Source organism: Micropterus salmoides, unplaced genomic scaffold (genome assembly GCF_014851395.1).
Source record: "Micropterus salmoides isolate LMB-PRFRI ecotype aquatic unplaced genomic scaffold, ASM1485139v1 Ms_hic_scaffold_20, whole genome shotgun sequence".
NCBI lineage: Eukaryota > Metazoa > Chordata > Actinopteri > Centrarchiformes > Centrarchidae > Micropterus > Micropterus salmoides.
This window is the reverse complement of record NW_024041151.1, coordinates 14,517,453-14,544,940: the sequence shown is the minus strand read 5'-3', so window position 1 is coordinate 14,544,940 and position 27,488 is coordinate 14,517,453. Positions and strand designations below refer to the sequence as shown.

At 39.6% G+C, this 27,488-nt stretch overlaps 1 protein-coding gene across 1 annotated transcript in view; it reads right to left on the bottom strand.

Moving 5' to 3' along the window:
• LOC119914337 (astrotactin-2-like) overlaps positions 1 to 27,488 on the bottom strand; it is a 280,669-nt gene that overhangs the window by 110,345 nt on the left and 142,836 nt on the right. The window contains exons 8-10 of the mRNA XM_038733584.1: positions 16,653 to 16,737; positions 15,769 to 15,843; positions 12,560 to 12,697 (exon numbers count right to left, since the gene is read on the bottom strand). Of these exons, the coding sequence (XP_038589512.1) occupies positions 12,560 to 12,697; positions 15,769 to 15,843; positions 16,653 to 16,737 (298 nt within the window). The remainder of the gene's footprint in view (positions 1 to 12,559; positions 12,698 to 15,768; positions 15,844 to 16,652; positions 16,738 to 27,488) is intronic.

Below are 27,488 nucleotides of genomic sequence, written 5' to 3'. Positions count from 1 at the left end.
AACAGTATTTGTAAACAGGGTCAAATAGCCTCAGTGACTGGGGGATATCTCAAATTCATGTCTTTAATTGTATTTATTCAGTCTTGTTTAGGTCAGCATTTCTAGGATAGCCACAGGATAGCTGAACTGAAGTCTCCAATGAAATAAGATGAGAAAGAAAACTTTTTGTTTTTCCAGTTACACTTTGAGAGTTGATATATTATTGATCATTATTGTTGCCACAAGAACCCATAAAATCAATCTTCACCCAGAACCGTTTTGTAGTAAAATGTTCTCATGAAACACAGGTCAGGATGAAAGCAGTTAAGAGACAATAATTACACATCCGTTTACTCAGTTTATGAGTATAGATTGGCCTAAAATCTTCTGGGCAATGAGTGGAGCAGAGAAGTCCAGTACTGTCTAGATCATCTTCTGTAGCAACTTTGTCAACCTCCACCAGGAGTCATCCTGGGTCTACCTCAATATCTGCTCTTCAATTGTTGTCCAAAACAGACCAAAGGGTCATTCACAATTTGGTAGATTCCTGATCCGCCTCAACTGTCTCAATGTAGAGAGGATGAGTAAGAGCCAAAAAAACTAAAGTCATCTTTGATTTTTGAGGCACCTTGTGGAGGTCCCAACTACTTTTTTGTGTCTAATTCTTTTGGTGACAAACCAGTGAGTGTGTTGTCAGGACAAAAACAGAATAAAAAAAAAATAATCAAGATCTTTGCTGTTTCCACTTTACAGTGGAAAAGCAACCCTATCATCGACAAACTGAACAGTCTGAAAACATCAGCCGCACCATGATGACTATCAAAAACAGGAGAGGGGGCAGGATGCACTCTTGCTAGAGTGCAATGCCCACATGAATAGCTCACAACAGTTGCTCTGGTACCTGATACTTCCAAAGTGCATCCAAGGTTCAAGGTTCAGCTTTAATGTATTTATTAAACAATTATTATCCCACACCTAAAGGAACACTGATTTTCCCCATATTCACGGAATAAAGAAAAGCAAATTACAGTGACCACCTCATAATGTGCTTGAGGCAAACATGCTGGTAAACTGTTCCAGAGCCAAGGACCCTGCAAGTCAGTAAAATACCTAGGCTAGGGGGGACACAGTTATTGTGGACCTCTGCAATGAAAACTTTAGCCTTAGAACATGGAATCTGATCACTTTTTGGAGAAGGTGCTTGATTTTGTGCGTGGAGTTGAGAGGTACCAACAAAATGCAGTTGGGCTCACCTCTAGCACAGCTTTGGCTCTGGAACCAAACTCCTTGATAGATGGTGGACTCTCTCCTACTCAGGTATTGTCCATGGCGAGACGAGCCAGGCGGTTGTGGAACTACTGAAAAAATCACCGGCTGGCCTCTGCACAGCTGGACTTTCTCCCGGTGGATGAGAGGGTCACCATCATGTGGCTGCGTAATGCAGAGAGAAAAACTATTACTGTTGTTTGCGCATATGCGCTTGTTTTTAGTTGCTAGGCAACAATGGCTAGTAAGCTGTCACGCACAGCGGCCCAAGGTCATAGAAGAATCCCACAGCTACAAAAATCTTGCTTTTATCCGAGTCCTGGGAGCTGAACACCTTGCAACAGTTGCTGGAATAAATTAAAAGTTTATTTAACAAAGTGTGTGGATTTATTTTAAATGTTGATGAATCATAAATGCATGTTAGAAATGGGGCAGTTTTATGTTATGAGCACCAAATGCATTCAGCATTTTCTGAATCACGCTTGATTTTAGGACACCTAGTTTAAATAGTCAACAAGAATCAAGAGTGTTTTGAAGTAACGAGTCACCGATAATCAGACACTCTTGCTGAAAATGTAGTATTTGTGAGGATGATCTCCATAGCATCTGCTTTTTAGGTGTGTAAAGACTTGCCCTTTCACATACCGATCCTCATCCACTAGACCTAATACAGTGTCTCCCTGTATAAAGTCACACATCTCTCTTTGGAGGGCATGCTGCATTAAAAGGCAGGTAGTCTATTAATAATCAGCTAAAACTGTGGGATGTACTCTCCACACTCCACCATGAGAAGGAAGCATCAGTCACCATGAATACTGAAAGATGCTTTCATTGTTCAGCTGCTGAGTTACTGTATACATATTATTAAATTGTACATGTGTAGCATCCCTAACATAATCAACATGTGCTATATGTAGATGGTGCATGTATGTGCATGAAAGGCAATTGAACGACACCTGTATTTCTGGATATAGGTGGGGTACGTGACTTGGGACAAGTCCAATACCATGACAAATACCATGATATAGAGCAAACAACAACACAGCAAGTGATGTAACTAACGTTGGATAAGTTGTGCGTTAGCAAACTATCACTGCTGCGAAGCTAACATGCAGGGAGGATGAGACTTTCCCAGAACCAGCACACCAGCTCCAGACAGTGATTCTCACAACTCTCATGCTACTATAGCTAACATCATAACAACAGCATATGTTGGCGAACTAGAAAGTAAGCTGAATGTCTGTGGTCGAGTAATTTAAAATTACCTGTCACACAAATCATGGCTCGAATGGATTCCTTTTTTCCCAGTGCACACAGAGAACAGACAGCTAGCGGACCGTGGTATATGTGAGATATTCAGTGAATATGATAAAAGATATGTGTTCAAGATTACAATTGCATACCCCACCTTTAAGGGTAGAGTAAACTGACAAATCAGCACTCATGTGGGCCCACTGTTGAAGGGTTTTATTATCCACTTTCTTTCCACACTAGCTGGTTTGGGACCAGCAACCCTTAGGGGGGCCGGACTGGGACAAAAAAAATCGGGGTGATTTTTCTGCTAAGGGCTGCCCCAAACCAATGTCCAGTTGGACACCCCTCATCAATACACCTTCCTTGCAGCCCTCTTAAAAATGTGTACCTACTGTACCATTTCCCCAAACCACTATAAAGCTGAAGTGTCATGGATAAGTGTACCAATGCAAGTGGATCAGTGTACTCATTTGCACTCAGGACTCCTTGGTGATCAGAAGTGATGGAGTACACAACTCATTCTCAAGTAGGATAGGCCTATAATTGTCAAAGAAAAAAAAAATAAAACTCTGCTAGAAGTCACAGTATCATTTCAAATTATTATTAGGTCCAGGATTATTGGAATTCCCCGACAAAGCTGTACAGTTTCACAATAAAATACTGAGAATAAGCAAATAGCTGTTTATTCAATGAATGCATGAAGCAGATAAAAATGAGTTGTAGGCCATACACTCGCATCTTTATTAAAGGAACCCGTAGCCTAATAATCTTCACTCACAGCGACAAATTCACAACACCTAGTCAGCCAGTAGCATAGTTAGCCAAAGTTGAGACTGCATTCGTGAACTATGCTAGCTACAAAAACAATTTCAAACAGCTTATGCTGCACTATTTGGCATTGAGTGATTACTAGCAGTAGGGGACTGTCTCACTTTATGATAGTGTTATGATTATATTGTTATCATTTACATTATTCGAAGTGATATTCATCAATTTCATTATGCCATGGCACACCACCTACCTCCTACCTCCCTGCTCCCTCCCTACAGGTCCTTGTTGAGCTACTCCATGCTTACCGCTTCACTTACACTCTCCTCCTGCTCATTCTGTCCCTCTGCTTCACTGTCACATAGCTCTGAACCGAACCTTTGACATCTGACACCAGAAACAGAGAGGAGGGAGTGAGGGGCTAGTAAGAGATATGATTGGGCCAACCCAGTGTCAGTATAGAAAATTATGGGCCGCTGCCTGTCCCTGCTTTATGGCTCTTATATATATATATATTTTTTTTTATAATTAATGAATGAGTCATTTTAATTATATTGGCCCCAAGGTGCGTTGGTCCACCGGGCAGATGCCCGGTATGCCATATTAACAGTTCCCCCTGGCCCTTACCATGGTGATCCCTTCACACAAATGCACAAACGTAGGCAGAGTGGATGGGGCGAGGTGTCAGGTACAACTGAGACGCATGTTGAAGTGGAGTGTGTTTGTCTTTTAGACCCCAGACCCTCCTTGCTATAGTTCAGTAACTGCCTCTGGGTTGCGCCCATGCTTAGCACAGTCACAACGGAATATCACACTTATTACTGTTGTACTCAGTAACTCAGTACTTTCCAAAATCTAAAAAGGAGTTAGTTCTCTGTCTTGGTCTTCCATGTTGTATTCTTTTTCTCTTTGTTTGGTAACTCCACTTTTTCCAAATTAGACAGACAACACATGGCATTCTGTGCATCAGTTGTTTCTGGCAGGGACTCAAAGCACTGACAAATGACTCCTTAATTCAGAGGAAAACAGAGGGTGGAGAAGGTGAGGCAGACAAAAATAACGGGTTGCCTCAGCTGTGAGGTGCATGCTAACTGGCTCTCCTTCTGGATAGAGGGACTAGTGAGCCGAAGATGAAAACACAATCAATTCCAAGATGCCTCCTGCAAGACAGTCCAGAAGGAGGAACATTGGGAAAAAAACAAGTGCAGCAGTAAGGATATCGGAAAGTTTCTAAAAAAAATGTTGTGCAACAAATTAAATTACGGCACACAGTGCAGAAAGTATTCAACAAAGTTCGCTCTCATTGTTTAATTAAAAGGAGCCTGAAAACGGATCCATATAGATGTATAAACGGGTAAAGCAGGTACCATACATCATTCTCCAAAGATATTTAAACTATATTTTATTCCTTTAGTTTTTATAAATTATTTGTTATCAAAATCAACAACAGAGAATCCTGACAGTATTTCTTTCCTAAATCATTAGCAAATCAAGATCATCTCTGTTGGCACTGTGACTCTGTTGCTTGACCCAGAAGCACATTGGTTGCATCTAAACACTGACTAATGTACTTGTTATTAATCTCCCTCCCTGCCTCTTGCTTTTCCAGATGATGAATGACCAGGCGACACTGCCCAAAGTTAGAGCGCTGCTCCAGCATGATTACAGAGCCCATTATTGGTCTGCCCCTGCACTTGATTAATGCTCTTGTTCCAGCTCCCCACAAATATGCTGACTCTCATCAAGCACTTCCGTCATTGAATAGAGTGCATTTTCTTTAAGCTTGCTATAATCACTGAGGAAAATCTAGTGGGTGAAAAAAGCAGGTAAAAGTAAGCGATAAAATAAAATAAAGATTGATATGTCAATTCTTCGGCCTGGGTGTAGAGTTAAAACATTTTTTGATGGAAATTTGGAGGAAGGCAAAGATGATTTATGTATTCTTTTTCTTACTGGTGTCAACTTCTTGCAGTTGCATTGGAATATTGGCAATGTCACATTTTGATGGTTCACTTGATCATGGTGAGTGAAGTCATTAATCACTAGTGTGGGGTGTCAGCGATTACTCAGGGTTATTTACGGTTCCCAACTGACAAAAATGATAGTCTTTGAGCACAGTTTAAAGTGCCTGAATGTTTGTATATTGTGATATTCATAAAGTGTTTGTGGAGACATTCACTATGGTTTAACAATAAACAACAGAAATGCAAGAAACAATTCTTTATATAGTACAACTGCAATGTAAGCTTAAATTTTATGCATTAAAATAATGGCTTGAAGGTATAGTACAGACCTTGTATATACAATTGGACCAGCAATACCAAGACAACAAAAAGGCTCAGTCTGAATTCCAACACTGACACATTTATTGATCAGTTAACTAGACCAAACACAGAGCACAGCAAAACAGTACATAGGATTTTATGCTCTGCATTCTGTATATGGTTCTGCCATTAAATGAAACCCTTATAAAGTGTGTGAATGTTTACTACTGAACAAACAGGTACTGTCAAGGCAAGTCTTTACTGGAGGCTAACTAAGCAATTCGTCATAATGATAGCTAATCTCTTAATTAAATATTTGGTAGGTTTAATAATTTATTTACAGCAGGTACCTTGTAATACATTCCTTTAATTGAACCCCTACCTTTTCTATCTTTCAAAACAGTTGTGGCTCTTGCACTGTAGATTACAAAAGGTTATCCCCTTCATGTACATATGACAAACTAAAAAGAACATAGCTTGTGGTGTGTTTTATTTCCAGTTCATGCTTTTTCAGGCAGTTCATCATAACTTGATGAATACCGTTTGCAGTTTCATCACTATCTTCATAAAAGTCAAGTAACTTGCACTGCACTCCATCAGACACAGAAACATATCTCAGGCACACTGGAAACATTTTTCTGTTTCCCTTGTTTGAGGAATCGGTGGCAACACAGTAAAACACAGGCTCGCCTTCAGTCGGGGATAGATCATTCAGGATATCCCGCACAGTCTTTGTTCCTAAAACATTCACTGTGATCATCTCAGTTTTCGTTCTTACCAAGTGCATCTTCTTCTCAACTTTTGATTCATGAAACAACGGACACTTTAGCTTAATAAGACAGTCAGTTCTGAAGTCCATGTTTGAGTGTGATACACTACGAGTCTTACCTTGCTGCTATTTTGTCAATTTCCACAGTAGCTGCATTTAATGTTACTTAACGTATAGGCCTACTGAGGCGCGTGAGGGGGGCTGTGATTGGATGATGAGGTGTCGGTGACTATTGTTAAGTGTTGTGACCAGCACTGCTGCTGTTCCTGTTGTATCAGTCAGTGGTTAGATCAGCGTAGTAGTCAAAAAACGGGACAAGAGAGGTCAAGTATGGGACAAATCAATTAGGCCTAATATAGGGGACATCCCGGCTAATACGGGACAGTTGGCAACACTAGACCCAACGTACCTCTGCTGCAAACACGTCAGCGCGTCCCCCTCCTTTAATCTCTCCCTCTCCCTGTAAGTCTGCTCCGGTGATTTTCACCATCAGTAGTAGGCTACGTTATATAAAGTCGCCAAAGAAAAGAAATTGTCTTGTGGATTTTTCCTCCCGCAATTCCATTCACAGCAGCAGCTGCGGCGCATGTTGAGGAGTTGATGACGTAGCCTATCAAAACAAATCCAACGTGGTAGCTAACGAATGGCATCTGACTGGTGTGTTCACTGTCACTTGTCTAACCTGGTCCGCGCTTGTAAAATATCGACCATGTTGTGAGATGTAACGTAATAAGTCTGTGTTTCTCTGAAAAATGCTACAATGTGTTGCCTAACGAACGACAGACGAAATAAAGTGTGTGGGAAACACTGACTGAACCGTTGTTTTTAACACCGGTGCTATGTTGTTCAGAGTTTGTGAGAAGACGCTGCGTGGTGAGGGAGAGAGAGAGAGAGGGCAAAGGCTGGCAGGACTTTTTTTTGGAAACATAATAATTAACTCAATATCAAACTATATCAGTATTGTCTAATTTTATCTCTCTTTTGAAATTATATCGGTATATATACCGCCCAGCCCTAACACCATCCATCCATCCATTGTCAACTGCTTATCCTGCATACAGGGTTGCGGGGGGCTGGAGCCAAGCTGACATCAGGGTACACCCAGGGGTCCAGGGGCCTGTCCAGGGATCCTGGGGTCGCCAGGTCGCAGTCAATCGCAGGGCCACCTAAGGATAATTTGGGGTCACCAATTAACCTAGTCCGCATGTCTTTGGATGGTGGGAGGAAGCCGGAACACCTGTGGAAAGAACCCACGCAGACACGGGGAGAACATGCAAACTCCACACAGGGGTTTGAACCCGCGACCTTCTTGCTGTGAGGAGACAGTGCTAACCACTGTATCACCATGCCACCCTAACACATAGGAAATAAAACTGATTGACTATCAGTTTATTGATTAATGAATTAAGCATGATTTCAAATGTGGTATGTACAGTGTGTACTGAATTCCTAAATCCTTAAATAACTAATGTAATAATAAGTGCTGAACACCACAAAAACAGAAGCTCTGTTTTTATTATTATCACTAACTATTTTATATGCTTTTATGATTTTTTAGTACACCTTACAATAGAGTATGGACATTCACCGGATTTAAATTTCCAATACAATTTCTGGCTTTAAATGTTGCAGACTATACAGGTCAAGTAATTTAAGAGTAAATATAATGGAAATAAAGGGAGCATATATTTGAGATGGAGAGTAACTTGGAGACTTTATAATCACTTGTGCTTTAAAATATGGCAGCATTTTATTATTATTATTATTATTATTATTTCAGTAACCTTTCTGTTAAAGCAGGTTAATACTATATGGAGGACATTACTAAGAAGGTACGCAGTCAGAGTGAAATTAGGGAGGCACGTTATTCTATTTCACACAGGTCTTCCTCTAATAAGCTTTGCACACTGACCTCGTGGAGCAGGGCACTGAAATGTGCATGCACTGGTTAAGCCAATCGGGATGGAGGCACCAAATGTTCCCAGAACAGGCTGAAATCCTGAACTATAATTAATTTCCTTTTGAGGAATGAACGAGTAACCAGAAAAATCACGACTACCAGTGCTCAAGGTTGGCCTTGACTATGTTTATCTGACAGAACACTGCCCTCGTGGCCTAATTTGCGAAACTATAAAAAAACAATTATAAATTGATTGTTACTATGAATGTTGTGATTCATCTATCAACAATTCAGGGACTAACCAAAAGTCATTTTTCAATGCTTTGAGCACCACAAATACATAAAATTCCATTGAATTCCACTGATCAAACAAAAATTTACTTACCAGCATGGCTAGCTACAGCTACACTGGGAGATACGTATTTTGTGTTTGATTTTGATGAAGTGTTGAAAAAAATGCCTTTTTCTTTGACAATATGCCACATACCGGATAACACAAACAATGTAAACGTACAGAGTGTGTAATTCTACAACAAAATCACTCAAAAAGCTTATTAAAGAAGCTCAATCATTGTGAGGTTGGGGGATATTGATATCATGAGAAACTATCTGGGCATAGTTAAGCTGGTACTCACCTTCTTGACACTCACTTATCTTTTTCACATAGAATACATTTTATTGGGTTCTGTCAGCCAGCTGATGGGCAGAAGTGAAATAGGGATGCATCCTTTTTAATGCCACAGCTACAGTGCATTTCACTACTTCCCGCATCAACATGTCTATCATGACTGACTACATCAATGCCTGCATAAACACTTTGGGAAAGTGCTTCAGCCAGAAACTCTATAAGGTCCCACAGGACTTTATTCCACAATAATGCTTTGGATAATGAGTTGTCTGCATTATTCATGACAATCTGACAGATTCTCCTATGTTAGAGGAACTAATCATTAACCAAATACAGAACATTAACTTTATTATTCCAACTGAAGTGGGCCTTTAATCAGTGATACAATGTGTATTTCCTCCTTCATGTTTTCATGGTCTAATTTATTTCCTGGTGTGATGTCACTTAAGACTGATTAATCTTTCAGCAGTTCAACTCACAACAGCAGACAAGGAAGATGCATTTCTTTCCATCTTTTACAAAGGTTACTATGTTATATGTTGCATTTAAGTGTCAGCTATAATTTCTCACTTACAGTTAACCATACTAAATAAAATACTATAAATGGCAGTCTCTAAATAGAGCTTATACATAAAGGCATTAATAGTGCATTCTAAAAAGACTGCTAGTGTAATTTCAGGTGACATCCGCTGACATGCTACTTTCATGTAGGCACAACCTTCGACTGATAGCTCTGCTGCGAAGTAAATAAAAGAAAAAGTTCTTGCTTTCTGCTGAAGTGCTCTATTCACACCTGTAGTTGTGACATAACCTTTTAAGGTCTATTCATAACGCAGTAACAGTGGCACTTGAGATTTAGTCAAAAAAAAAATAATGCACAAAACAAGTAATTGCTTTGAAATAATTTCTTTATCCCCTACCTTAATGGAGAGACTAATCTTTCGTGATTTCAGTCATAAATATTCGGGATATCTAATCAAATTAACATGTACAGTTGCAGATATATGGCTATAAATTGTTGTTGCTCTAAGATGTCCTCATTTTTTTGCCCAACAACACTATTCACAGCTCTTTTTCAAGGAAAGTGAGGAAGAGTCCTGCTGTAATCCCATTTACATCAGAATTAGCAGATGTGTCCAATTGCCTGGGGAGTTCTGGGCTCCTGGGGCTATATAAAAAAGCCTTGGATTTTTCGAAAACAATGTATATAATACACATTAGACACAAAAATTAAGTATTCACTCATTACTGCAATTTAGGCTCTCTGAATTATAAAAGATACAAGAGAAGATTTGGAGGAATCTACCAGTCAGGTAAAGTGAGGACATTCTAAACAAATTATTGTGTGACGAGATCTCGTGCCATGAGATCTCACGATGTTAAAATGTGACAATATTTCTCATCAAGGTGAAAAGCTGTCTCATGACAAGGTATCCTTCTCAACGTTTGCAAAGAAAAAGAAAATTCAGAGAGCAGAGAAGTGTAAACCTGTGTGCTCACACAGAAGCTGCGGACCAATGGGCACATGGATCAGTAATCCCATCTGGCAGTCACACCAGGTTCAAGGAACTGGTCAATGAGCCAAGCCACCATGCTTGAAAAAAATGCTGCTGCTGCTACTACTATTACTAAGAATAATAATCATCATCGTCATCATAATAATCATAATAATAAAGAAATAATGAATCTGATTTATAAAGCATGTGCTTTAAAAACAAAGAGCCAAAAATCCATTGTAAGTCAGAGATAAGTAATGTTAAAACAGGGACGCGGTTTGTTTCGTACCTCTTACCTTTCGTTAATTCATATGTGGACCTTTCTTAATAAAGTCTGAGTACCCCTCACCTAACGTAATAAGATTTTCTTAAGCAAAATCTACATTGCCTCTGTCATCTTACCATTCATTCAGTCATTCACCAGTCATTTATTTGAATTGTGAAAATGGGATGATGGACACACAACAAATTTCTTAGAATTACAGAGGCATGGAGATGGATAAGAAATATAATATATCGAGAGGTGGTTTTGAGTGGGAAATACTGGATGGTGCACTGGTGGACAAAAATACCTTTAAATTTATATATATTTATATGCCTTTTGGGGGCCAATCCAATCATCTTTGGGTAAACATGTCTTTGTTTACAGCACTACTCATCAGAGTTCAACGTGTTATTGGGAATCAGACAAAACCTGGTTTGTGTGCTACATTTATCATATATTTTTAGTGTTTCATGTACAGTATTCTTAAATATTTTTGGTCTCTATATTGAGTATTTACACAAGTGCAAACATCTTAGTAATTCAAGTTAATATCCTTTTCTATACTTCAATCTTTTTGCAGCACATTGACAAAGTTACAGAAATGTTCTACAGTTAACTCATGTTGTTTTCTACTGTTGAGTCCCAATTGTTAAAATCTTGTCAAAATCTGGTTCCAGATGTGCAACTGAGCAGCCTCTAGTATTCATCAGAGAATAATTTTCTCCAATTCAGTATTTTGATTAAAAAATGCCTCACTGCATCAGTACTATTAAATGTGCATTATGTGCTACCATGTGTACTGATGATTATAGTTGAAAGATGGTGTAAACTTACTTTGTGTGGTGACAAGGTAAAATTATAGGTTACAGTGATTCCAAGGCATATACTGCACTCCTGTATCACAATGTTATTCATTCCTTTGCATTGTGTGACAAGTGAAATGTTTTTATTAAGCAGTGGTAGGCAATTTGGTTTTCAAACATCATATCACTTCCCAAGCTGATGTCAGTTGGATTCGTGAGATGGGTGATTGTTTTAATCTGCAGCTGATACTCTGACATGTTTTGTGATGTTCAGTTGCAGTGATACATGCCAGCACCTATTGGCTGGTTGGGTGGGTAAAAACACAAGTCTTATGTTGCCAATATTTTGTTATTGCACTATGGCACTGCCAAAACCATAACCTTGTCGACACTACTTTCCTGTTTGGATTTGATTTTAAATCCCTATGTGCATAGACCATAATTAAGTTTTTGTAAAGCTGCTTTGCCTTTCACTTTAGTCCTCTAAATCTGAGACCTTCCAATGATTTAATGACCTGATTATATGCTTAATGGGTACATTGCCTTTTATTTCATTTAAGCTGCCTTGCATTGTTTTAGTATTTTTTTAAAGCAAAGTAAGCATACCTTTTGAGCAAAAAGCTTAAACCTTTATTTGTTGAATGTAGAATCTGCTCATTAATGCTTACCTGTATTTTTAATGTCAAATAAACCAAATTACAGTTGCCTATAGCATGAATCACACTGCAGTATAGTGACTACAGCCAATTACACTGACAAACAGTATCAAGACGACAGCCATGATAAAATAATAATGAAGTAGCACTGTGACAGTCCTATTAGCCTGCTATGTAGTCATATGGGAATGTCATATGTAATGAACATCCCTGCTAAAGTCAGAATAGCAGCAGCAACACTAAAGCAAGTGTCATGGAAACAGCTCACAACTGAAGTGAGGACAATATTTGGGCTTGTACACTCCACGACACAAAGGAGCTTTATGAAGTATTCTTGTGTAGCTCAAGCTGTACAGCCAGAGTTTTGAATTCAATAAGAACTGATTTTACTGTATTTGTTGAGACCCTCCAAAAAAAAAATTGTATAGACCAGACAGGACAGCAGAGGACAGCAGGGAAAGTGCTTTGCACAGTTTTTCAAATGTGGAGCTTTGAGCTGAATCAGACTGACCTGACCTCCCCTGGGTCTTCAGTAACCAACACGTCTGTCTTACAGCTGGCGATGGGGTTGATTGATAGTTCCACTGGTGGCACCACAAAGCTCTTGCTGACTGGCAGCCACAACCCTTGCCCGAGACTGTAGAATGATCTGTGTTGGCACAACCACAAAGCATAAATGTCAGTCAACCTAATTTCACATTACAACATTTTGTTATTAGTAGGGGTGTGACGAGATCTCGTACCTCGAGATCTCACAATATGAAAATAAGCCAATATATCTCATCGAGGTGAAAAGCTGTCTCACAATTTTAGCAAGACTAAGTGTGAGGGTGAAATTAGCATTTAAATCGTTTGTGTGGCAGCTTTTTGGGTACGCGGTGGAAACAATAAATTGCGATAGAGTGACAGACAAGAGACAAAAAATATGTAAGCAACATTTTAAAATACACCTGCATTGTTTTGCATTTTGTGACTTTTAGTCGAATAAAATTTTGCCAGTCATACATTTCACACATTTTGTACAGTATGTATATACATAAGCATACAAAGATACAATTGCAGCAATGAGCACAAACAACAAAAAGTGTAGGCTTAAAAGACTCAGTAAATGGGTGGTGATAGACTGACAGAAAGACAGCAAGGATTTTATATTGCTGGCACATTATATAATTTTATATTAAGGGTAATATAATGATAAATATGTCTTATGATTCTAAATAGCGTTCGGGATTAAATACAATATACAAATATGTTTCTGGATCATCAGATTCACATTAAAGTAATCACTACACAATCTTACAGGGTTTTAAATGATATATTATAATATATTATAAATTATTTTATTTAAAGACTGGGTTTTGTTTAATATGTTTTTAGAATGCAACAAAAGTAGAACCACATTCAATAGTAAAATAAACTCATAGCCAATTCATAGCACTCATTCTGACCTACCCTCATAGTCAATACTCTATTATATACTATTATTATTATATTATATTAGCTATAAAGACCAGATATTCAAATGTAATGTGCTCGGCAGCACAATGCTTTGTGTGACACGTGTGCTGATGACCATTGTTCAAGATGGTGTAAAAATAATTTCATTTTGCCAGAACACTTTCTCCCCAGTGAAGATTAATATCCTCAGGACGACACCCTGCAGGGGGGCCTAGACTTTTCACTTGGGAATAACGACACCTGGTAGGGCCTCACAAATAGCACAGGATATGGCTGTGCTTTGCATCATGTCTTTTTAATGTATCTGAGCAGGTGGGCGACAATACCACACATTCTAGAAGAACCAAGCTTGGTGCTACATGTACTCAAAGTCTCTCATTTGACTCCCACATTAAATAAATCAAATTATTCACTGTTAAATATTGCTGACACTCAACCTGTTAAACATGCTTTTGTATGTGTACAAGACCTGATTACTGAAACACCCTGTTTTCTGCACTGACAAACCTCAGCATTAAAAACCTTCAACCTCAACAAAACTGCTGCCAGTATATTAATTAGAATCTGAATGCATTGCACTCATTCTGACCTCCCCTCACTATCTAGGCAATTCAATAAAAAATTGCCCTCAAAGTTTTTATTATTAACATTTAATCAATTACATTTTCATCTGACCATTCTTTATGTTACACTCGTGCCTTCAGATCAAAGTTGCATTTTTTCCTAGCATCAAGAATAAAAAGTAAGAGGCAGCACTGGTTTCCCGCAAAGCTCCCCATATGTGAAACCAATCCCTGTTATGATTAAGCCCATCTTTTCACTGCCATAGGACTGACTAACATTGGCCTGCCGAAGAGCAATGAAGTCTTTTCTCCCATCCTCCCCTACACAGCACTGACATAAAAACCTTCCAATGGGAACCCAGTGAGGGTTTTTCCACTTGGTTGCTGCATCTTTACTCACTTTGTCTGCTATCCCAGTGTGGGATAGTATTGTGCTCTGCAACTGTGTGTGTGTGTGTGTGCAGTTGTTATTTCATCTATCTTCTCTCACAAACTCTAGACCGACAGCGCTTCAACCAAGCAGTAGATTTGGTTGCTGCTTGTGTGTGTGTGTATGTGTGTATGACGGCGCCATTGGAGTACTGCTTTTAACTGGCAGTGGACAGCTGAAAGATGGAATGTGTTTTTGTGCAGAACGAAGATTGCAGATGTAGTACCTCATTTCTTAGAGTGGACTCACGCCGAGAAGCAAACTCTGCAAGGTCAGTGTGAAGACGAGCGAGATTACTCTGACAGAGAACTCTTCCTACCTACACACTGGAGGGGTAGTGAGCATGACTGCTATCCTTTAACTCAATTAAGTTACACAGCTGAATGCAGATAAGACCAAATTAGCTTTTAAAAGGTGCATAGACAAAAAGGGCACATGTTTATAGACAATTACTACTGTTGTTATTATTGTTTAGGGTTACAAGGCAGTGCATTACATTCATTTTACTTTTTACCAACTTTTCATGAAAAAGTCAATATCAAGTGGGTGTTCGTGAACAAGCATGGTCCCACAGTGCCTGATTACCAACTGGTAGAGCAAATCCATACCACAGTGCATAACATTAGCATATTCCATATTTTACCTACATTCATAATATGTGTTAAAAGCTCTATCTACAAAGCCATATAGTCATCATTAACATGAGTATTTTGTTTGTATAAAAAAGCCTTTGTCCATGTAACACACAAGGTCAAGTTGCTCTGTACTATTTAAAGGAAAAAAATAAAAATAAAATATAAAAGGTACAAAACAAGATACTTTATGCTTTATAATAAATTAAAATTATTATTATATTGTTATGAAACATGCTAAAAGGAACAGCTAAGTGATAGGGAATGGGTCCTTTTAGCCTTGCACTTTTTGAAAAATGTAAGACACAATGATCAAGAATAAAAAGTGTAAGAAAAATGGCAGTAAAGCGTCCATCCAGAACTGCCCCTTGGGCTATTTCTCCACACAAAAGCCCATGGGTGAGACTTCACCTAGCACAAGGTGTATATGTGTGTCCATCCAACTGTGTCTATGTGTATCTGCCGGCTGCTTATCTGTATGCTCAGTCACATGCTCAAACACACACACACACACACACGCGTGCAAACACATGCCAAAAACACCACCATCATTTGTGTGTCCACAGAGTCACAGATGGCCAGCAGAAGTTGTGCTCTCCTGTGCTCTCAGGAGGTGCACCAGAAGTGAAGGACTCACCTGAAGATCCTCTCTGGGGCCTGCTCTCCTGTAACTAGGTCATAGCCTTTCTCCAAGTTAGCGTATGGCCAAGGACTTGAGGACAAAGAACAGGGAACAGCAAACCAGAGAGAAAAATATATGAACATTTCAATTTGAAAATAATATTGTGTACAACATTTAAATGTGTTTATGTAATCTGAGTAAAAATCTAGGATGATCATGTTTTTTCATTCATAAAGATGTTGCAGTTGTTGCAGCAATTTAAATACTCCACACAGTGTGTATAGAGTAATACAATATACCAAATAAATAAATAAATAAATAAATACAAGGTCAAAACTAACATCCCTTGATCAAAGGATCTGTTTTCGAATGGGTAAGAGTACCCTCTGTCAGCTGTTAATCCTACAAAACTGTGAATGGAAATTTGATCTGTGACTGGACTGAATCCAGCAGATGACAGGTGGAGTTGACTAACAATGTGAGACCTTTTAAATGAACCGATAATTGGGCAAGCCAACTAATTGTCAAACAAGGTCAGAGTCAGAGAGAGGGCTCACGTAACTTACTTTTCTCTCCCTATCATGTCAATTTCTACTATTTGTTTTTTTGTTGTTTGTGTTGCTCTCTATGTATTGCTCTCCCTCTCTCTCTCTGGCCTTCCCTGCTAAGTAAGTTATTAATTAATTCCAACCGTGGTTTCCATTCATTTGAATACCCCGAGACTGGAGAGACTTGCTCCAGAAGGCTAATCCATCACAGCGAACAATTCACCTTTATTTTAAGTAAAGTTAATATCGTGCGCTAATGCAGTTGGGAGTAGGGACTGCGAAACCAGCCGTAAGGTCATTTGACTACGAGTGACTTTTCAGATATGAGTGGATAGAGCAAGCAGGACTTACCCTTCATTTCGACCCCAGTCGCTGCGAACACAGAGGTGTTTGTGGACAGGATCGGGGGAATAACCCTCATGACAGCTGCATTCTCCTGTGACAGAGAAAACAATATGGGGCACAGTGGCAGATATTTATTTATCCTCAATAGCTGAATAAATTACCATGCAAGTAATCTGGCCCTGCTCATTTACAGTATTAGAGATGCATCGAATAAAACATTTTCCATGCAACAAAATCCTCTAGCTAATTTTCTTCAGCGAACAAAACTGGAGTATATTTACAGGGATACCAGTACCATTAGCTGGGCTATTTCCTGAAACAGTTTACAAAACGTAGTAGCAATCATTCTCTTGGATTGTTCATCATCAAGCCATCAAGATGAATTTGCATATTTCCACTCCCTCTAAATCTTTTAGATAACACTAAGCATTATGACTGCACATATTTTGTCATGTGCACCAGCTTAACAAGAGTGCTGAGGTCACCATGAGTCAGCACTCAAATAAGAACTGTGACAAACGTTTGCTCATTTGCACACACACTGGTACTCCCTGGAGTCAATGAAATGGATTTTGTTGGCTAGAATGTGACAAAAGTGACTGGGTTTCTGTTTGCTCCCATTATCGCTATAAGTCTTTATCATCCTCACAAAGTTATTTTTGTGAAAGTGAGAATCTCAGAGTCTCAGTCTCAGTACAAGATCTCCGCTCAGTTCTCTTCAGTTGTCTGGGTAGCACCCATGCCAGAACGCATTCAGAGATTCAGATGGCAGAAGAGCAGCTTTGCATCTGGTGCTGCTGCCTCAAAAGCTAGCCATTACATTTAAAACCACCCGTTGCTTTTCGTAATGTAACATGCTTGTCAATGTCATAGTACTTTTAATAACCAGTCAAAGTGACTAGTTGGTAGTAAAAATGTAGTTGGTGTGTGTGTGGAATGAATGTGATGTATTTCTTCCTGTGACGCCCTGTGTGGGTGTGGCCTCTCTCTTTGTTGTCTTCTAATTCTGCAGGAGGTTGCTGTCAAGGCCAGGTCAGACCTCTCTGCAGACAGCTCCCCGGTTTCCCCTTTAGTTTGGTTTTCTTTGGTTTTAGACTCTTACTCTGTGGTATTTACCTTGTTTTTGCCTACTACAACACCTTTACACATATACATTCATGCAACCATCATCCTGCACAGACTACATACCTCATACTTTGATTAGATTAGTTTGAAATACCTCTTAATTTGGTTAACTTTGGTTTAAATAAACATATTTTGTTAAACTTTTACCATGGTGTGTCTCCCTGTTGTTGTGGCCTTTTGAGCCAGGTCATAACACTTCCTCAGACACGTAGCCTTAAATGAAGCACCTACACACTGAATCAACAGAAGGACAAGCATAGTGGATCTTACTTTTATATGTATAAGACCTAGTACATAACAATACATGGGAACACTAACATAAAATAGGTAAGCGCTTAACCATTTTATAGCTTTTTCTTTTAGATCTGTATCTTGAAAATCTCTCTCTGTAAACAAACCTTTATAATGTGAACAATGTGCTTGTATGTGCTGTATCTATACACACAATAACTATGCTCTCCTGCACTGTTAGGTTACCGCTTCTCAGATAATATTAACCAAACCACTGAATATTTGTTTGGTTTTCTTTATGTGGGCCACTTCCATCAGCTTGATAAAGTCAGACTTGCTTTATAGTGTCATGTATAGTAAATAAAACATTTAGAATACACTGCATGTATAATACCTTTTAAGTGGATGAATGAAGTCATGGATAGCTCTACCAATTTTCTATTAGCAGTGTTCCCAAAATAAATGGTACTGTCTGCTTTCTGTTGACCTATTTGGAGGCATAACACTGGAAAAATGTGTAATGGCCACCCAGGCAACACCATTCACATTTTATCACCTAGTGATTAATAATTTACTGGTTGAGTTTATAGGCTCACTCGGGGAGTGATGCACCACCAGGATTCAGTCACAGGGAAGCAACAAGCATGGCTTTATTTGCTTGTGGCTATTACATGTGCCCTTACTAAATGAAGAGCAAGACCTCTGGAAATGGCTTCACTTTATAATGTGGGCACAAGTAAAAATCCAAAATCCGAAATTCAGCCATTAAAATAAAAGACGGATAATGCACATAAAGATTAAAAGATAATAATTAACTCCATGATGAGAATATATTTTCATATTTTGATCAAAAAACTTTCAGTACATAACAGCATATCTCCTAAAAAATAAAAACTATCCCTACCCCTGTTGGCAGGACGACAGCATTTATCCGTAGCTTCCAAAGCAACAACAAATCAAGATCTGGTTAGACTTAGTTAGCATTAGGGAAAGATCACAGTTTGGGTTAAAAGCACTACTTTGTTAAAGTAAGGGGGCCTTCGTTGTCATGCTTACAATAACAACTACTTGTTAAGGTTACAGAATGAGGTCAGAGGTCACACGCCTCTGGAGCAACTAGCAGTTAAGTGTCTTGCTCAGGGACACATTGGTAAATGTCAGAGGGGGAATCAAACCCAGGTCTCCCAGGCCATAGGCATGTGACTTGTCCACTGCACAATCACTACCCTTACCATGAATAAGGGAAACCAACTGACTTGAAATGGAAAACAAACAGTATTCTCCTCTGTTAAAGTCCGACATTGTGTTGATTAATCCATCTGCCCTGGCCATCTCGCCCTCTGCGGACTTTGTGGCTCCTCCTCTCCAGTTGCTGAAATGACCAATGCTGTTGTTTTTCTTAGGAAGACATTCTCCTTTGTTTTCATACTCCCATGTACCAAAACATGTATCCTGTTCATGTTGCACACATAAGCACAAATTCATAGACACACACATCCATTTCCCACTGCTACTCTTTACATACACATTTAACCTAGTTATATTTAATTCTTCCTGACTGCCAGAGGCAGTGCTTAATAAAATCCATCTCGCACATGTTCAGTCAGGTCACATGTTCCCAGTTACATGCTGGTGAGGGAGAGAGGACATTTAAATATCCTTTTTTTGTTGCTCTTTTCATTCCATTTTCAGGCTGCCAAAGGCTGGGATTGGTATTTTCATTAGTAGTCTGTTAGTGGTTAGGCCAACAACAGTGCCTCAACTTGAGATTTTCTTCTTACATATGCAACAGGAAAGATCTACAAAGCAAACTCTGATTTGCTGGCGAAAATGCCTGACTGCACATCTGATTAATTGAAGAGGAGATGGGAGCAGGCTGCATCCAGGAGCATTTCTGACAAGATTGTGCCTGCTGGTGACAAATGTTCTACTCAGTTTGTGCTTGGTTCAAAAAGAGACACCTAATAGGACACGGCCAACAATCTTTTTTTTTTGGATTTCATTACACAACGAACAAAAAGCTAATCAATATCTACATGTAAATTACCGGTGTTTCTTTGTTGAATGAACTGCCAGCAAAGCAAGCCTGGAATCAAGCAGCAGTGACAGAGCTGAATACTAAACTTGCACTCTGTCATGTAAAGCACTCCCTTGAGGCCCAAAACACCTGTTCGTATTTGGACATATTACTAGATGTTTTGGATGTCAACATTAAACAAAATAGTTTATCCAACAAAAAAAAAGGTAACGCTAAGACTGTGTCATCATATCATACAGTGTATCAGTAGCACAGCCACATCAGATCTCTAACGTAAAAAACAGAATTAATGGCTACTTTTGCCTTATTCAGTTTAACTTAAATGAATGTGTTTAGCAACATAGTCAACTCATTAGGCTATCCCCAATGGCACAGGAGTGCCCCAAGGTAATGTAGCAAAAAGGTAATACATGTGTCAAAGCAGAGTCTTCGGATTTAGGGTCTAAGGTGAAGCCTCTCAGAGAAAATCAGAGTAAAAAATATGCAAATGGAATATATAATTCAAGATTCTGCATAGATACCAAAACAAAACTGGAATAGCTACATGCATTTGACTGATCTGTGCCATTCTGATTCAAAATCAGTATTCTGATTGCTGTATAAGTGTTTCTGAACTCATTTGGATGAAATTTGATCAAATATTACAGTAAACAGCTGAGTGTGTTAATATTTCAGTGCGCAGGGGGGATTAATGCATCTTACTATAACAGGGGTCGGCAAATAAGTCTAGCATTGGGCCAAATTCTTTTCAAGACATTACATGACGGGCCAGGGTTGCATGATCGATCCAAATATACAGTGGATATTTTTGATTAATTGACATTGATTATAAGTATACTTTTGCACATGTTCACAATTAAAGCATGTGCTGCAGTGTGTGTGCGCATCGCGGCGTTTGATCCACATTCATAAACCTATGAACGCATATTTTCATTTCCCTGATCAAATTCAGGGGAATCCAATCACACGTTTACGGACGGCTTTTTTAGAGTTGCGTCAAGCACGCCAGACTCTTTTGAATGTCCTTAAGAACTTTTCAAAGTAAAAGCTCTCAGTAAATTCGATTGCATTGTTGCAAAAAACAGTGGAAACTGGAAACACGGTGAACTGGAAGCTTTAGTTTTAGCTTTGATTGCAAGCATAGAGTAAACCTGTCCCTTCCGGTTTCATCTTGGCTCCCATGGCATTGCTTGTGTTATGTCCTGTAGTCATGTCAAAAGATCAATATTTTGAAAACATAAAATTCTATTTCCCAATATTAATAATCCAATACAACTTTGCAAAATAGAACCGGCTACATCAAGAGATGGATATTTGCGCTGCAGTAAGTTATTTTTGGCAGTGTGGCTCTCCTCTGGGATCTTCCTGCCCTTCCACGGGCCTACATGGAATGTCGGAGGTAGAGAGCAGCAATAACCCCCCTATAGAACTGAGCAAGTATTGATAACTGAATGCCACGATTAATCAGGTATGGCCTGAAATGAAGAGTTGGTGTAGAGGCGGGTTACAAGCTGCTTGCAGAGGAAGCAGCAAGGGCAGGAAGGCTATAGCTGTTGCGGTGGCAGCCCGGCTGACAGTGAATGTCCTGGTTATTTCTCCTTTTTTTTGTCTGTGATTCTGTTTTCCCTGTTCTGTGCCTGCCTCCCTGTGTCTCCTCCCCTGTGTGTGCTCTCTCTCTCTCTCTCCCTCCGCTCCTGAGCCCAGCCAACGACCTGCACCTGCAGCTCGTCAGCCACCTCCTCTGCCTGCCACACCTGCCAGCAATCAACTCCATCTCTGCCAGTACTTCAACCCCGGTTCTCCACGCTACCTCTGCTTGATCGTCGTTGCTCCTTACCTGGTGCCACTTCACCTATCAAGCTCACACGTATTCAGCATCTTTTCGATTTCACTGTGCTTCGTCTCCGCTGTGTCTGACCCTGTTTTTCTGTCTGTCTCTGCCCAGGTTCACTCACCCTCGTCCTCAGCCAAGTCAGCTGGGCTCGTTCACCTGCCCTTCCCCTCGGACTTCCCCCCCACGGCATCCTCCCAGTTCTCCCATGCCTCCTCTCTTCCTCGGCCCCCAGTGTTCCCCGGCTCTCTGGTCTTAGTCTCCTTGGTTCCCCGTGCCTGTGTTTCCCCGGAATCCACCTCCCCCTCAACTCTAGTCCCTCAACCCCATTTTCCCCCAAATAAAACCTGTTAATCCCCAGAGTTGCGTTTGGGTCCACTCTGTCCCCACACAATAGCAGCTTAAATCAGGTGCCTTGTATGGAATTGGCCAATGAATGCTAAGCGAGCAATCAGCTGAGCTGTCAGCTGATGTGCTGTGACTGTGAGCTGAGTCTGACTTCTTGCCTGCCTAAACTAACGCTATGTTTGATTTCTCACCTCAATAAGCTCTGAGAGAAGTTGGTCTTTGTGGTATTTAGAATTGGACACTCCTCCTTTAGATGTAAGGAGAGACCACATGATGTCATTAACAATACAACGATTAGCAAATTTATTCACAGGCAGAAAAGAGTAATTACTCATGGATAAAGTGTGGATAATTGATTAAGATATAAAGCTTATACATAAGTGCACAAAGCAGTCTAGCAGCACAGTCAGGAGAGGTACATTTATTGTACAGCCATATGTTTGTAGGCCTGGAGGCTGCAGAGGGATACATTTTAAGTCTTTTCCACCTTGTTTCAGATGAGGTGCACCAGCCCAGAAGCAGTTTGCCTGTAATCCGAAACACACTTTGCAAGTAATCAGCGAAATACAGCTCTTTTCTTTATGCAAATGCATTTAAGTGAGGATCAAGCAATTAACAGGAAGAGATATGTCTGCTTGATTACAAATTCCGCTGGATTAACTAACCTTTAGACAATTTACAAGAATGAGTTTTGTGTGGCAGATTCTCTGTCTCTAATGACCTGGTTCAGATATAGTGCAGGCCTATTAAGATGAAGGTTATAGATGAGAAAAGAAACTTAAACTGACTGTAGCTATTCTTTAGAAAGTTCAATGACAGAAGACAGAATTGTGCTGAATTAGATAATAAAAACCTGCTTCTTAAAAAGATAAAGCCAGCAGTAAAAACACCCTACAAGGAGAAAATGGGGGCGTTGTGGTAGTGTGGTCATTAAACTTGAACTTCACTGTGCTGCTAATGCATGATGGTAACTTCACTCCTTTTACATTTGCTGTGTGCATTTGGCTGGAGTTCATCTGCCATATCAGTGCCATCCGTCTGCTATGTTATGAGTTTGGACCAGTTGCCATAGCTGATGAAGTGGATCAATGATTTATTTATTTTTTCATAAGCTATATTTTCTTTTGTGTGCTTTTTTATCATTCTATTTTTAAGATATGTTAGGAGCCCATTCAATGGCTCCAACTGATGAGGAGATAATTGGTATTTTGTCATCACACCATTTTGTTTTCTTTCCTGCTCTTGCTAATCTTAAACAAACCACCACTGTGTGCTTTGCGAGCAATTCTTATTACCTTTCTGTCTTAATAAATCAGATGTTTGTTTTAGGCAGATTGCAAGCGCAGATTTAATTTTTCCTCAGGAAAGTCAATGAGAGTTGGGAATTCTAAGAGAAAGCCAGTTTATATAATGATAAATGCTGTGCGGTCTTCGTGGTTTTTGCATTCATTTGAATGGCCAGGATAATTTATATCTAATAGTGTTAACAAAATTTTGCACCAGTTTAAGAAAGTTTTACAATGCAACATAAAGCGAGCACCAACTTAATATATGTCACAGCAACTACACAGGCAAGAACACTGAAGTCAGGTGGGTTTACTTGAAAATTGAGAAAAAAAGAGTTTTTATTTGTGTGTGTTTCAGCAAAGAGATTTAATGTTGGGAGTTAAAACTTGTTTCAGAGCTAGCTTCAGTTTACCTGCAAATGAAGCTAACATGGCTAACATTAGCCTGGCCTAGTTATTGTGTTTGTTAACGTCTGCTAACTGGTTCCTGCAACTCTCATGTTCTTTGATTCTGAGGTGTGTAAGACTGGTCTGCAATATCTTTACAATAATTACACCTCCGGCTACGTAGACACAGGAAGTACTCCTGAGATGCAGACTAATAACATCTTTCAATTTCCAGCAGTTGGATATCTAATAAAATGGTTGCTTTATTGTCTTTAAATGAGACAAAACTGGAAAACTTAGGATTGAAGGTGATGATCAAAGAAGATTTGTGTCTATACCCTTCCTCACTCTGCCCAGAGATCTTCAGTGTGGTCCGGAGAGATATCAAGTGCAGACTCAGTAGTGGTGATCTTGCTGATCTACAGCCATAGGAGATCCTTATTTTCGGTTGAGTCTGTATTTGGTCACTCTTTCCTTTACTAAACCCTGGTCAGAGAGGCAGGCCAGCTGTTCCAATGAAAAAGCACTGGGACAGCCCTCATTTTTTTGACATTTACATCTGGCTTAAGTTGGAGGCTTGATCAATTCCGTAGGAGCCAGTTGCTGCAGCCTCATGGGAAAATTGCCTCGTCAGATATTCACTACTCACCTCCTCTGTAGTTCACTGTCTTTTGGAAATGTGTGGAAACGGAGAACAGAGTTGAAGGTAGCAGAAGTTGTACACAGTGGGACACTCAGTGATGGCTTGTACTGCTGTACAGTAACACATACTTCAAAACAAAAAATGAGAATAAAAACAAACTGAGAGTTATGTGCTTGGTGGAAGTTGTGAAGCCGCATGGGATTTAACCAAACATACACAAGACACTGCCACCCACAGAGCCTTTTCAGTGATGCCAAAAGTTATGGTTGACTGATGCGAATATGTTGCTGGCCTACTTTAGAGCTCATCACCTGTGGTTCGAAATGGTCATTTGGTGACAACAATTATCTAACTGTGCTCACCTAGTCCCTTTCTTGTTACATTCAAGCCAGGTTTCTACACAACACGCAACCTGACACAGTTATGTCACCCTTGTGTCCCCATCTGTTCTAAAATTAAGAGCCTAAAATGTAAAGCAGTTCAAGTGGCAATCACTTGGGACCACAAATAATTTCTCTTCACTCTTCCACCTGAATAACCAAGCTCATGTTGCAAATGACGTATTTCATTGTAATGATTTCTAGTATCTCACCCTGTCCGCGTGGGTGATTTTCACATTTCAAGGTTCATGGTATGCGAGTTATTGTTGCCCTGATGCAAATGTACGCTCATTATACAGAGAAGCCATTCTGCCCAAACACCTTGGGGCAGATTCAATATGTTTTCTCTTATAGGAGTGTGTGGGTGTGTGTGTGTGCTTCTTTTTAAAATTAAAATCACCTGTTATATTGTCATGATGTTATTATATGTAAAAGTTACTTACACAGTTTCATCATGCCATTTATCCACTAAACTCCATGCTAGACGTTGTGTCAGGGACAATTGTGTCACACACACACACACACACACACACCCGTGCTCGTACAAACACCACCACCAGTGTTCATTGTTTTCTGCTATTTTCTTGATTTTATGAATTGTACCTTTTTCTTTAACCTCCCTATTTACTTGACACTTTAGCGATATCGCCTTTGTTCCACTCATGCCAATAAAGCATACTGAATTGAATTGAGAGAAGGTGAAGACAGAGAAGATTGATTATCCAGGCACACGGACTGGTACTCCGTAGCAGTGACAGTAAGCCAGTGTGACACTGAAGCAGGTTGGAGGTGCAAGATAGAGATGAGCAGAGAATACTTGGTGAAACCATACCTGCTTGTGATTATAGAGCACAGACCGACATAACAAAGAAGTGTCACTGCCGGTGGATTTGTGTACATGTTTGGGGAAAACTGATGTGAATGGCTTAAACGTTTGAATTTAAGGTCCATATATGTAAAATACAGTATATTTCCAAATGCATTATGGGCATCTATGTACACAACGTTTTTGTGTGTTTTCCACAATTAAACAAGACTCGTCCAGGCACGTGTTTTCCCGTTACAGATAAATCCCCCACAATGACATTGCTTATTGTTGTGGCCCCAGTTGCAGCATGCTGGAAAGTCTGCAGGCACAGAGAGCAGTTCAGCTGCACTTTTCTTCCCTATGTGATTTACCCTTTAACATCTCACAACCAGTGGTTCACCCCATTGTTGGAACTACAATAAACGTACTTGGATGAAAAAGTTAATTTAGGTGTACTGTCTTTAGAAACAACACAGTTGTCTGTGTGTGTGTGTCATTGTTGAGTGCTGTTGTGCAGATACAATAATACAGGCTAGAGCACAGTGATGGGAATCGAAAGCTCTTTTGAAGAACACCTTCAATTTTGCTGCCAGATGGATGCGGTTGCCCTGAGGAGTTACAACATACTTCAGGGCAATTACTGATCAAATAATCTTGCTGTTGAAAAGGACAGATGAAAAGAGAAATAAATGGAGAGAGACCAGGAGACAGGGGTAAACAGAAGTACTAATAAAGTGAGAATTCAAAACTTACTGAGGTCTGGATGAGTAAATGATAACATTGAATTATAGCCATTACTGAAACACACTCCAACTTTGGCATATTCATGTGCACTGACTCAGTTGAGTGTCTGGAGCTCTAATACATTATGCATCAGCCCCCAACATGCCCTTGACCAGGGTGCCATAAACTTCACATACATTACAGATGTAATCCATTCTAATGAGCTTAGACTTTATCTAGTTGGAAACGAAATGCACAAGGGAGTCCCGCCACTCAAGGGAAGATAAATATCATCACGCTGCACTCTTGGCTTTTGTTGGTATAGTTTTAATGTCAGCACAAATAAGGGGGAAATTGTACAAGCTGGTTGTGTACATACTGCAGTGGAAGTTGGTGATTATTTACCTGGATGGGGCAACAAGCAGCGAGGGCTTCTGCTTAGTTACTAACAATGGTGTTCTCTAGCTTAGGCTCAAACTATAGAAGACAAAAGCAAATATACCCAATTCAAAAGCTCAGCTTGGCTACTTAATCTGAGTGTATATTTTCTCACCAATCATAAAGGTCCTCTACAAAACATGACAACTCTTCAAAAGAAAGCTTTGAATTCAGCATTAATGCCAAATTCATTCTTGTTTTTCAATAAAAATATTGTCTTGACTTGGTTAATATATTCCGCTATTTTCTGTTTAATGCTTAAAAGGCCTACTGCTTCTATGATACAGCAATGATAATATGCAGTGGTGCATACAAAAGGTTTAGCCTATCACATGATCTTGCTTTTTCCCTTTTCTTTTTGGTCACATTGCTGTCATCTGACTGGCCCAGTGGAACTGGCAATGGCTAATATTAGACCTAATTTAATAGTTTAAAAGAGTGGAATAGAGTGGCCAATCTGAATCCAAACGAGTCATTACTCCATGACAATAATCACATTATCAATATGAACACCATCTATTAGATCTGTATAAAGCAGTTCTACCAGGCTTGCCCAAATACTTTTTTAAGATCAGAAACACAGAAACACATTTATGAAGGTAAA